The sequence below is a fragment of the Eublepharis macularius genome, chromosome 6 (genome assembly GCF_028583425.1).
Source record: "Eublepharis macularius isolate TG4126 chromosome 6, MPM_Emac_v1.0, whole genome shotgun sequence".
NCBI lineage: Eukaryota > Metazoa > Chordata > Lepidosauria > Squamata > Eublepharidae > Eublepharis > Eublepharis macularius.
Window position 1 is genome coordinate 25,059,082 of NC_072795.1, and position 13,050 is coordinate 25,072,131.

The 13,050-nt window shown below is 44.1% G+C and overlaps 1 protein-coding gene across 3 annotated transcripts in view; it reads left to right on the forward strand.

Moving 5' to 3' along the window:
* The window catches only part of ZBBX (zinc finger B-box domain containing), a 57,045-nt gene that overhangs the window by 24,594 nt on the left and 19,401 nt on the right, over window positions 1–13,050 (forward strand). For all 3 annotated transcript variants that reach the window (XR_008597323.1, XR_008597324.1, XM_054983391.1), the window contains exons 8-11: window positions 1,385–1,555; window positions 8,058–8,235; window positions 9,183–9,303; window positions 9,754–9,890. Coding sequence is in view for 1 of the 3 variants with exons in the window: in XM_054983391.1 (XP_054839366.1) it covers window positions 1,385–1,555; window positions 8,058–8,235; window positions 9,183–9,303; window positions 9,754–9,890 (607 nt within the window). In the remaining 2 variants the exon portion in view is untranslated. The remainder of the gene's footprint in view (window positions 1–1,384; window positions 1,556–8,057; window positions 8,236–9,182; window positions 9,304–9,753; window positions 9,891–13,050) is intronic.

Here is a 13,050-nt window from a genome sequence, read left to right on the forward strand (position 1 = left end):
CCCATTTTCTCCGAGGGCAACCCACTGAGTTCCACCACCTCTTTTCCCAGAAAAAAAGCCCTGGAGGGAAATACTGTATTAAGGAAGGCAAACAGCAAAGATGGGGAAAGGGATATTCTACCTGGTACTGTAGAAAAGGGTGATGTTCCAATAGTCTGATGATTGATAGACAGCTTTTGAGGAAAGGGGAAGATCTAAGAGGGGGGGGAATAAATACCTAACCAGTCTGTAACTGTTTTTGTTGTGCCTTTCCTGGTCATGTGATTGTGGGGTGAGAATGACCTCATCTTTAGCCACCCCATGTTTTCTTCATCATTCAAGTGGGTTACCTTTCTTGTTCTTTGTGATGCCATCCTAAGAACACCTTCCTGGAAGTAAGCCTTACTGAATAGAACTGAGTAGGATTCCGAGGCGTCTTGCTCAGGATCGCAGTCTTGGTGTGCTCTGTAAAGATAACAAGTGTCCCAGCATTAGCCCTCCAAGAATTTATCCTTGGCAAGATGATTCTTTTTCATGCTAGCTCATGAGAACATTTCCAGCTTATTTTTGGGGCGGTGTTAAAATGAAGGAATCATTTTACAAACACTGAGCTTTCTTATTTAAGTTTTGTGGCGTTGCCCTGGAATCACTAAATCACTGAACCTGAGGGGATGTACCATCTCCCAATTATTAAACATCATCCTTTATCAGGGTTCAAAATGGTACTTTCCCCCACACCTTAGCATGTTATGCTTTGATTTGTGGGTAAACAGGGTTCAGGTGGGTAAGACCTCCACTGTTAAGGATCCTTTTCACTGAAGGAAGGCACCTTGACACAGCCCCCCTTTTTTTTGCTTTCATCTGTAGTCCATTTTGTGATTTCAGTGCAAAGTCTGTATGCACAATTTATGCCATATAAGACGATAGATTTGTATGTTAGGTTTTATAAATGTGTATTTATTCATGTTGTACATAAGTTGATAAAAGTCGATCCCCCCCCCCCCGGCTTGTAGAAGTATTTTAATTTTATGATTAACTGAAACGTACTAACATCAAGTCCATCTTCGTTCTTCTGTGCAGGCACGCAATGTGTTAAAGTGTAGTATGCCCCAATTCTGGGTTGTCCACACTGCGATTCTGAGCAGAGTTACACCCTTCTAAGTCTATGAACCTCAGTGGAATTAGGATTGCACTCTTAGTTATTAAAACAGTGTCCCGATGGGGTGTCCAGCTTTCAAAGTGAAACTATTGGGATCATTTGTCCCAGCTGTTGAGTGAATAGCTCAGTAGATAGCCCCCATGCCAAATGCTACCTATCCAGGTTTGGCACCCCAGTCCCCTATTGCTGGTAATACAAGAGCCTTAAATGTTCCTTATTCAGTATATGACTCCTCTTTTTCCGTAGGCAAAAGTGCATGTTCCGCCTGGGAAACTGGAGGCTGCTCAGCAATTCTTGAAACAAATCTATTCCAATGAATCTAACGGCAAGATAAATTATGAACAGAAGAAAGAAGTTAAAGAGGATCCATCAGACATTTTTTCATCTTTACCAAAAATGCCAACACATGATATAGAGGTAATCCAAGAAATACGGCATCAAAACTGTTGCATCTCTTAAGTTATAACTAGGGGTGTGCAAGCCAAAAATTTTCGGCTATAGCCGAAAGTAGAAAGCCGAAAGAAGATTCTCTATCGTTAAAGCCGAAAGCCGAAACAAGAATCTCTTTCGGCTTTCGACTTTCGGGATTCTTTCGGCATTATTTCGGCATTCTTTCGGCTTTTTTCTATGGGAAAATGCCTCCGTCTTCCAGGACGCCTGGAGGAGGCATTTTCCCACCAAATAAGCCCAAAATTGGTGGGGACCTTCCTCTAACCCTTCTCTAACAACCACCCAAGTTTCAGACAGATTGGACTTTGGGGGGCCATGTTATGGCCCCCCAAAGCAGGTCCCCCCATCCTCCCATAAGAAAGCGAAGGAGCAGCATATTGTTAGCATGCTGCTGCTGATCTTTCTTCATTATTTCCTATGGGGAAAAAATGAAGAGGCAGGCTTCCTTTGCCAGGGGTGGCATTTTGCATGCAAAATGCCCCCCAGCCCTCAGGGGCCCTTCTCCCACCCCTCCTCCCACCCCCCACCAAGGCTCAGCCTGCTCCCACTTGGGGGGGCCATTTCATGGCCTCCCCAAGTAGGTGCTCTAATCTCTACCACTGACAGCTGGGGGAGGCTTGTGTTGCCAGGGGTGGCATTTTGCATGCAAAATGCCCCCCAACCCTCTGGGGCCCTTCTCCCACCCCTCCTCCCACCCCCCACCAAGGCTCAGCCTGCTCCCACTTGGGGGGGCATTTCATGGCCTCCCCAAGTAGGTGCTCTGCTCTCATCTCTTCCACTGACAGCTGGGGGAGGCTTGTGTTGCCAGGGGTGGCATTTTGCATGCAAAATGCCCCCCCAGCCCTCTGGGGCCCTTCTCCCACCCTTCCTCCCACCCCCCACCAAGGCTCAGACTGCTCCCACTTGGGGGGGCCATTTCATGGCATCCCCAAGTAGGTCCTCTCAGCCCCTAAAGGCCACCCCTTACAGCCCCACACAAACCCAATTCCCCCCCAGCTGCCACACACAGACCCAAATCCCCACATTAGCCCCTCACAGACCCAAATCCACCCCCACCTGCCCTACACCCATAACCCCAGGAACAGGCTGGCAAAGGCCAGCCCTCTCCCTTTGTTCCCTATGCTGGGAACTTCTAAACTCTCTTTCCCTAGGCAATTCTGCACAGCCCAGGGGTGCCACAATGGTGGGCACACTTCTGAGTGCCAGCTGGTCCCTGTGAAAGAGCACCTGAACCACAGACACCCTCCCTCAAATTCCCCCACCACCTACAGAGATGGCTGGCCAGCTAGCCCCATTGTTCCCTATGATGGGAACCAACTGCACAACAAAGAATAAAACAAGAACAACACAAAATAAAGTTTTAAAAAAATTATTTTCTCCCTTCCAAAGTACAAGTAGGCAAAGCATTATGACACATTACACCAGCAGTCCCCCACACAGAAAAATTAAAACAAAACTCACTTAACATCAGAGAATCACAAAGCATGATTCCTGTCAAAAACACTTTATTTCTTGAACAGCTTTAGGTTACACAGCAGGGGGGAACACCAAAGGGCATGGCAGCACTATCTTACACAAAAATAACACAACTCACTTAACATCAGAGAATCACAAAGCATGATTCCTGTCAAAAACACTTTATTTCTTGAACAGCTTTAGGTTACACAGCAGGGGGGAACACCAAAGGGCATGGCAGCACTATCTTACACAAAAATAACACAACTCACTTAACATCAGAGAATCACAAAAACACAATTTCTGGCAAAAACACTTTATTTCTTGAACAGCTTTAGGTTACACAGTAGGAGGGCACAACAGGGCATGATAGCAATGTACTACAAAAAATAATACAACCCACTTCACCGTTTTTGACAGCAATTGTGTTTGTGTGATTCTCTGATGTGAAGTGAGTTGTGTTATTTTTGCGTAGTACACTGCTTTCCTGCTCTGCGGTGCCTTCCTACTGTGTAACCTAAAGCAGTTACAGAAATAAAGTGCTTTTGACAGCTATTTTTTGGGGTGATTCTTTAATGTGAAGTGAGTTGTGTTATTTTTGTGTAAGATACTGCTTCCATGCCCTTTGGTGTCCCCCCCCCTGCTGTGTAGCCTAAAGCTGTTCAAGAAATAAAGTGTTTTTGACAGGAATTGTGCTTTTGTGATTCTCTGATGTTAAGTGAGTTGTGTTATTTTTGTGTAAGATAGTGCTGCCATGCCCTTTGGTGTTCCCCCCTGCTGTGTAACCTAAAGCTGTTCAAGAAATAAAGTGTTTTTGACAGGAATCATGCTTTGTGATTCTCTGATGTTAAGTGAGTTGTGTTATTTTTGTGTAAGATAGTGCTGCCATGCCCTTTGGTGTTCCCCCCTGCTGTGTAACCTAAAGCTGTTCAAGAAATAAAGTGTTTTTGACAGGTATCATGCTTTGTGATTCTCTGATGTTAAGTGAGTTGTGTTATTTTTCTGTGTGGGGGACTGCTGGTGTAATGTGTTATTATGCTTTGCCTACTTGTACTTTGGAAGGGAGAAAATAATTTTTTAAAAACTTTATTTTGTGTTGTTCTTGTTTTATTCTTTGTTGTGCAGTTGGTTCCCATCATAGGGAACAATGGGGCTGGCTGGCTAGCCATCTCTGTAGGTGGTGGGAGGGTGTCTGTGGTTCAGGTGCTCTTTCACAGGGACCAGCTGGCACTCAGAAGTGTGCCCACCATTGTGGCACCCCTGGGCTGTGCAGAATTGCCTAGGGAAAGAGAGTTTAGAAGTTCCCAGCATAGGGAACAAAGGGAGAGGGCTGGCCTTTGCCAGCCTGTTCCTGGGGTTATGGGTGTGGGGCAGGTGGGGGTGGATTTTGGTCTGTGAGGGGCTAATGTGGGGATTTGGGTCTGTGTGTGGCAGCTGGGGGGGAATTGGGTTTGTGTGGGGCTGTAAGGGGTGGCCTTTAGGGGCTGAGAGGACCTACTTGGGGATGCCATGAAATGCCCCCCCCCAAGTGGGAGCAGTCTGAGCCTTGGTGGGGGGTGGGAGGAAGGGTGGGAGAAGGGCCCCAGAGGGCTGGGGGGCATTTTGCATGCAAAATGCCACCCCTGGCAACACAAGCCTCCCCCAGCTGTCAGTGGTAGAGATGAGAGCAGAGCACCTACTTGGGGAGGCCATGAAATGCCCCCCCAAGTGGGAGCAGGCTGAGCCTTGGTGGGGGGTGGGAGGAGGGGTGGGAGAAGGGCCCCTGAGGGCTGGGGGGCATTTTGCATGCAAAATGCCACCCCTGGCAAAGGAAGCCTGCCTCTTCATTTTTTCCCCATAGGAAATAATGAAGAAAGATCAGCAGCAGCATGCTAACAATATGCTGCTCCTTCGCTTTCTTATGGGAGGATGGGGGGACCTGCTTTGGGGGGCCATAACATGGCCCCCCAAAGTCCAATCTGTCTGAAACTTGGGTGGTTGTTAGAGAAGGGTTAGAGGAAGGTCCCCACCAATTTTGGGCTTATTCGGTGGGAAAATGCCTCCTCTAGGCGTCCTGGAAGACGGAGGCATTTTCCCATAGAAAAGCCGAAAGAAAGCCGAAAGAATCCCGAAACGTTTCGGCTTTTTTCTTTCGGCTACCCGAAACGTTTCGGCATTCCCCGAAACGTTTCGGCATTCCCCGAAAGAAGCCGAAACACTTTTGTTTCGGCATTCTTTCGGCATTCTGAATGCCGAAACGCACATCCCTAGTTATAACAATGGCAAGGTTCGTTTTTTTTTGAGGAGGCAACGCAGTCAAGAGTTCAGCAGAGTTCTGTTCCATTGATTTTGGTGGACTTGACTTTCCTGCTGAAATCAGTGGGACTAAATTAACTTTGGCTGGATTGTGCTCTTAGATATTTATCATGCCCATCTTAATTGCTAAGGGTAGATTACCCCCTGCATGAAGTCAAAGGTTACACATCAGTTCAAGGAGCAAGGTTGTCAAAAGCCAGGCTCAGATAACTTGCCTTTTGGGCTTTGGAAAGGCTCATGGTTTGAGTCCAGTGGTACCTTGGAGACCAACAAGATTTTCAGGGTATAAGCTTTTGAGAGTCAAAACTTCTTTCTTCAGATACAAGAACATTGGACTTAAATCCTGCTGTTCTTCAGGCCCGCATGTCTTCCTATCTGAAACTATATCTGTGGTGTTATAGATCTACAGCTGTGTATCTTATGCACACTTCCTAGGTTTGCACCTCTCTTCACTGAGTGTCTGAAGGAGGCTTCTGCATATCAGTTAAGTTTATCATAACCCTATGAGGCTGTGGAGCTGTGTTGTGTTCCTGGTGTTTCCGTCCTTGGGCTTTATCCACCTTGTCTGGGAGGGGGAGGTCTTCATGAATGCGTACAATGTTCTGCTTTTCTGTAGTAAACTAGAAAGAAGGGTAGTCTACAACTCTTTTTCCTCGCTTGCTAGCTTTCCATGTGCAGAGAAGCATGTGTTTGTGCATGCTAAAATTGCATGGAGCAGATTTTAACCTTGAAATCAATATTGCATTAACCAGTGATAAGTGCCCCTCCCTCTGGAGTTTATTAGCGGAAAATGCTTATTGCAACCATCTCTGTTGTAAAAACTTAGGGGGTATTGTGAGTGATCCTTGATGATGTTTGCAAATGTTTCCCCCTCCTTGTCAGCCCCCCTCTTCATGAGCAGAACCCCCCCCCCTTTCTCTTTATGAAGTGAGCAGGGGTGGGGGGTGGGGGGAGGTAATTTGGCAGAATGGGAGAGTTAGTTAAACAGAGGATGGTTGGATAAACTTCCCCATCTTTGTTTCCTGCTGGGTTTTATAGAAGCTGTCATGTTTTCAGCTAGCTATAGTTTCAGGCCAGGGAGGCCCTTGAACAAAGAAGGCTTTTTTGTTTGTTTCTAAAATAAGAAAACAAACCCAGAGTTATACGTTGCAAGCGGAAGGTCCCAGATTTAATCCTGGGCATTCTATTAACAAAGGATCTCCACTTCCAGAACTGTGTAAGACCTCTTGTCTGGGAATTTATACAGCCGCTGCCTTTAGAGGTAGACCCACAGAGTACTAGACTGACCAGTGGTGGGACAAGTTCGTACAAGGCAACCTCATATTGTTATTTTATCTTAGAGAAATACAGACACTGTGCCTTTATATTCTGTTTTTCATTTGTAGATCTTGGAGTCCTTTACAAAATGCTTGTTTATAAGTTTAAAAAGCCTTAATTTGGAGTGAAGAATGGGTAACAGGCTTCTCTTAAAAACAAGTCTAAATATAGTTCAGTGTTGTTATGTAATACATGGTTAGGTACACCATGCAGCATTTCTGGGGGAGAAGGGAGGGGAAAATAATGGGCTGCCGCAGTTTGGTAGAAGCAGCTTTTAAGATGCCTCACAAAATCGAGTCGCTGGCTCTGCACTGAAAGTTTAATAATTGTTAGCATATCTTCGGCTTAAGACCATTAATACTTAAATCTTAGTGTGTTTGTCTTTAGACATGCAGTCCTGGGATCTTCTTTTCCCTGCAGATGTGTTTATGAAAAGATGTGTTTGCTTATAACCTTCATAGCCTACGCTCTGTACCAAAGCACCTGACTATTTTGCAACATGTGATCCAGTTCCTCCATACCTACAGGCATTATTGTAGTTTCTATACAGCTATGTCCACAATTATCACAGTATCTTCTGGCATTCCTTGTTTCTCTCTCCCTGTCTATCTATTATACATGATTTTTCACTCCTCCTTTTTATCCACGTAACAGTCCTTTGAGGTGGGTTACAATGAGAGAGAGTGACTGGCCCCATTTCACCCAGCAAGCTTTCATGGCAGAGGGGGCACCTGACTTTGGATCTCCCAGGCCTCTAACTACTGCATCACGCTGGTTTCAAGAGAGCCGCGGGTGTCGTCTGTGAGATGCTTGGGTTGCCCAAACCATACCCCATGTAAATATGAATACAGCCTTGCGAGATACTTGGAGGAAGGTTTTGACTTCATTAATTAGTCCATTGACTGTCTTGAGCAATATTTGTTGAGCCTAACAGGGTGTGTGAATTCCATTGTCACAATCCAGCCCGTTAGATGCGTATATTCCATGGGGGTTTCCAAGTGTTATTTTGCTCTGCATAACTCTGTTACGTCCAATCTAGTTAGACAGATTTTTTTTTTAATGTGGACTTGAGTTACCTGATACTTTGCTGTCTGGGGTGTTGTGTGCTTTTGTTACGGATTGTTATTTTAAAGAGATGATTGTTTTGGTAATTTTACTCTGTTGGATACTGATGTGATCATTCTTGAGCAGCTTTGTCCTGCAGAGGCAGCAAAGAAAGGTATGAAACCAGCCAATATTATGTTGTTCTGTACTGTTAAAACTTAATACCTTAAACTTAGAAAGCTTAAAAAGACTATGAGTGTGTATATTTAATGTTGTTTTGTGACCTATTCATGTTCATAGGCTATGTTGGATTTAATTAATTTCAATTAGTCACAGGTAATTCTTGAACTTAATTCAGGAGGCTTCCACAGTACCAAGGGGAGTTCTGTCCAAGTGTCCGAATGGTGGGTCTTTATTGCATGGTACTTTTAATGAAGAAGAGTCTGCAAGGTTTTTCCAGGAAGCACTAAATCAGTGGAGGAGTAGAAATTCCCCTCGAAAGCTTACGGAAGAACGTTGTTGCCAGTCTTGGGCAGGTATGGAATAATAGCTGCTAAATAATGTTTGAAAGAACTTGTTTTGCATAGCAGCACATTCTGAATAAATGAGGACAGCTCTGATTTGCACTGGTCTTTCAAGCTGGGTGTGGCTACAATAGACAAAGTTTCCAAATACGTTACAAAATATAACGATTCATGGTTTTACTCTAAAAACAGAAGAACCTCAGAAATAATGAGATGCAACTGCAGGTTCCCCATTCAGCAGACGGCAGCCACAGCCACTCCATACAAAAGGTTGGATCCAGACTAAAATTTCCGCAAACCTAATTTTTCTACCAGTTTCCCCCTTCCCACTGCAGACCTCTCTCAAGTCATTCCTCAAAGTCCTGTATCCCCCAGGAGCAGCATTTTGTGTAGATCAGTGAATGTGCTGCAGTGGGAGGTGGTATGCAAGAAAGTTCTGTTCTATGATGAACAGTTAGGCTGGATCTACCCCAAGGTAAATGAAGAATAATCTTAGGAGTGTTAACAGCTACCTAAATAGGATTGTCAGCATTCAGTTGTGTATATCCAGTACACGTATGTGTTTTGGGGAATGAACATAGGCAATTCCGAGATATCATTGGTCTGGTTGCTGAGGTTGGATCTACTGAATATGCGTCAACACTGGTGAATTAACAAGCATCGGCCTTTGATTAGTGAAGCATTAGCAGTGACTGCATGTTGGCCCAGTACCTAAAGGGCAGGGTTGTGCTTATGCTTTACGGGTTTATTATTTTATTTATTCAATTTATATACCGCCCATCCCCAGGGGTTGTACATGTATTCTGATAATCTGTGAACTGGACCCTTAGAATTATTTTCCTGGGCTTTCTTCCTCATCTTATGCTCTTAGAACTTAAGCGTTACTACTGATGATGAAATGTAATTCTTACCTGAATATGGTTGAATGGTAGCTAATATATTTTTCTATATTCTTTTAGAAAGTGTGGAAACGTGTGAGGTGCAAACAAGTCCTCCAGTTATTAAGAAAACTATGGAAATTCAATTCAAAGAGGATAGCTTGAAATACATGGAAAAATTATGGCTTAAGAAATACAGAAGGTATTCCTGAAATTGCTCACATACACAAAAGGAACTGTATTTCCTGATCTAGTTGCCTCTTTTAATGTAGTTTTAAAAATCAAAACAGTCATACAATTATATTGGAAATTACTGCTTTTTTAGTTGAATACGTTACTGACCTAAAATAAAATGATTTGATTTCAAGGAATTATATTGTTAGTTAGCGAGCAATCACATTGTTCTTTACTTGCTGTGCTCATAGAAGAAACTATGGGGATGAATTTCTGGGTTGAGAAGAGCTGCAGTTTGCTATTGACCTGAGATGATTTCCTGGACTCCACCCAGGACCAACAATAACATTCAACTGTTCTTAGAAGAAGCCAAGCCATGTGGTTGAAGACCAAACTTTAATTACAATGTGAGGAAACAAAAGGATTCACAGTATAATACTGCAATTTCAAAACATTTGTTTCCTTTTTGCTTTTATAGGACTCCTTTTGATACATTGCCGGATATTCTATCAGATGAATTTAATCCTGCCAAATCCCCGATAAATGAAGCTTATGATACTTTGGTTGGAGAAGAGGAAAAGGAGGAGGAGGAAGTTGTAAATGCTCACTTAGCAGGTTTGCTGACCTTCGCAATGCATTATAGAGTACTTTTGTATTCCCATAGACAAGACATCCTAAGAGCACAGCCCAACCCTTGCTGTGTCAAGATCAGTTTATAAATAGGGGTATGCACGCACACAAACGCACGCACACACACAGAGACGGATTAAAGAAAATTGGTCCCCTGAAATCTGAGTCAGATTATCTAATCCAGCTAGAGAATCCTGTATTTATATAGGGTTTAATGGGGAAACTATCTTGCATGTAGGTCTGTGTGTGTCATTTTTCAAGCAAACACCAAATTTGCAGGCAACCTACTCCTTCCTGTACACTAAAGACTCCCCAATTTTCAGGACTGGACCCTGGGGTCTAATTCTCTGGGCCCTGAACAAGCTACCCCCAGCCAATCACCATTGTTTCCTGTGGGGGAAACATTTCCATGGCTTTCCAAGAAAAGGGAAACCTTAAGCCAGTCCCAAACCAGATAACCCCAATGTAAGAGAATCCCAACCTGAGCTGAAGCTAGGGTGGAGGGAGAAGCTTGCTGGAGTTGTGGCATTTAAGGTGGCTGGTGGAAGCTTGAAAGGCTCTTTGGAGCTCTGGCTGCGTAGAGGAGCAAGACGGAAAACCACTCTGCATGCTGCTTCCTCACCCATCTTGCCAGCCTTACCCTGTTCTCCTGCCACATTGTGGAGGTCGCCTCCCTTTGCACTGCTGACCTCTCATTCGTGCTGTTGCCTCTCACTTGCTGCCGCTCTGTCTCTGCTTCAGCTTTCTGTGGCTGAATAATCCAGCCTAGCAGAGTTTGGTTCCTTGGATCTGATCTGAGATTCTCTTATGTGATTCAGCATAGCTGGATTATACCTGATTGGCATAAATCTGGCTATAAAGCCAGATCCCAAATCACACACCCCTATTTACAAGGTCATATTAAGATTTATTGCAAATGCCTGTTGTGTGGCCACATATTGCTGTACCACAGCTCAAACCAAGGATTTGCGGCAGTGTGGACAACTTCAGCGGGGTGTGTTTCTCTGTTAAATAATCATACGGCTAATGAAGCCAAGTGTGTTATCTCAAAACAAGTAAGTGAGCCAACCCTAAGAGATGTGCACATGTAGAAGATTGCAATGCCCTTGAAACATTATTCAGATTACAGGCTATAGCAGAATCTTCGGGCTACAGATGACTCTGTGCATCCTATACTTTCGACACAAGATGGCCAGTCATTGTTTCTATGGCAAGACCATATTTCAATTATTAATTCAACAATATCTTGATCTAATCTCAGGAATACTTGATCAGCGTTGATCAGCTCTAACACGGAACAGGGTGGGACATGCTGTACTTTAGCTAGAGAGTGTGCATTCCTCCCACTTCTTATCATTGAATCAGAAATTATAGATCACCTGTTTCCTTCAAGATGGAACAAGGGATGTTCTGAGAAGGAGGAAACATGATGATAGGTGAAGTTAACTACTGTAGTTTATTTTCCTTGAAGATTATATCTAGGAGATTGTGACTCAGGGGCGGGGGTTCCTGTGTACTCTTCCAGGGCCTTCAGTCCTCAAAGGCCAGATATGCTGAGTACTTCAGCCCCTTCTCTTTTCCTGCCAGTCTCTGCAACAGACGAGGACCAGTCAAGATACTAGTGAAATCCATGGGGTATCCCTGCTGTGATCTTAGGTCGTGTGGGTCTTTTTGTGTTTGGATGTATGTGTGTGTTGGGGGGAGGTATGCTCTTGGGAAGGAAAAGACCTGTTCTTTTCTCAGAAACATGTTGTGTAGCTTGTTGGTTGTTGGAGCATAGAAGTAAAATGTGGGAAGCTAGTATCGAGTCCTCAAAATCTCCCTCCTTTTTTAAACAGTCCCTATTTGCACCTCTTCCCCTAGCCGTTCTAGACCATTACGCTGCTGTGGTATTCTCAGTGTATAAATGTGGTTCATGTGCTGTCATTTCAGAGGTATAACACAGTGTAAATGCTTATTTAATTTAATTTATTTTATTTTAGGATTTTCCAATTTAATATCAGTTTTGTTATCTTAACAATGTCTCCCCCAATGTCTGGATCCCAACTGCTAACTTTATTTGATTCATATACCACTTCTTTTCAATTAATATGAAACTAGAGCATGTACTTTCATATTTCTGTGTATAAAGTGCCATCAAGTTGAAGTATTCTGACTAGACATGGGCACGAACAGAAAAAAAAAGAACATGATGTTCGTTGTTCGTTGCCATCCATGAACAACAAACATTGATGAACATGACCTGTTCACAAACATGTTCGTTGTTCATGGGGGGCAGCAGGCTCTCCTCCAGCCATCAAGATCCCTATCACACCACTCCCAGAAACCCTACCTGAGCAGGCAGCAGGAAATGTACCAATAATAAATAATAGCTTGGCCCCAGAGCCTGGCAGCAGCCCTGGAACCTGAAGGGGTAGATCCCTATCTCACCACACACAAAGACAATTCAAGCTCCAATGCACTTTCCCTGTCTCTCTCTCATAATGCCAAAGGCAACTGTCTCTCCCTCACTGTCTGCAAAACCAGAGCTGGGAGCCCCCCTCCCTCCTGCTCTTTGCTTCCTTGTAACAAATTTGGAGCACCACACTTGAAAGGAAGACCTGCCTATCAACTAAATTGGGCTTAGATTGGGGTTTCCTGGGCCACAGCAGGAGTTCAGACAGAGTTCAGGCAGTCCCTGCCTCTGGTTGCCAAGTGCCAGATTATCTGGCTTGACGAACAGTAACGAACGAGGCTTGCAACGACCACCTGTTCGTTTAGAATGGGGCCTCACAAACAGCTTGTTCGCAAATAGCAGATTGGGCTGTTCGTGGCTTTTTAAAGTTAATATTGCTGTTCTTGCCCATCTCTAATTCTGACCCCACAAGATTTTCAAGGCAAGAGGCATTCAGAGGTGGTTTTGCATTGCCTGGTTATGCATTGCTTCCTTGGTGGTTGCCTGTCCAAGTACTAACCTGGGCCAATCCTGTATAGCTTCTGAGATCTAATGAGATCAGGCTAGCCTGGGCCATCCAGGTCAGAACACATTCATGTTTAGTGCTTCCTTAATCTTGAATTGTTTGTCTGCATAAATATTTCACAGTTACACAGGGTGGGATTAGTACAAGTCTTTAACAACAACAACAAAAACTGGTATGATTTTGTA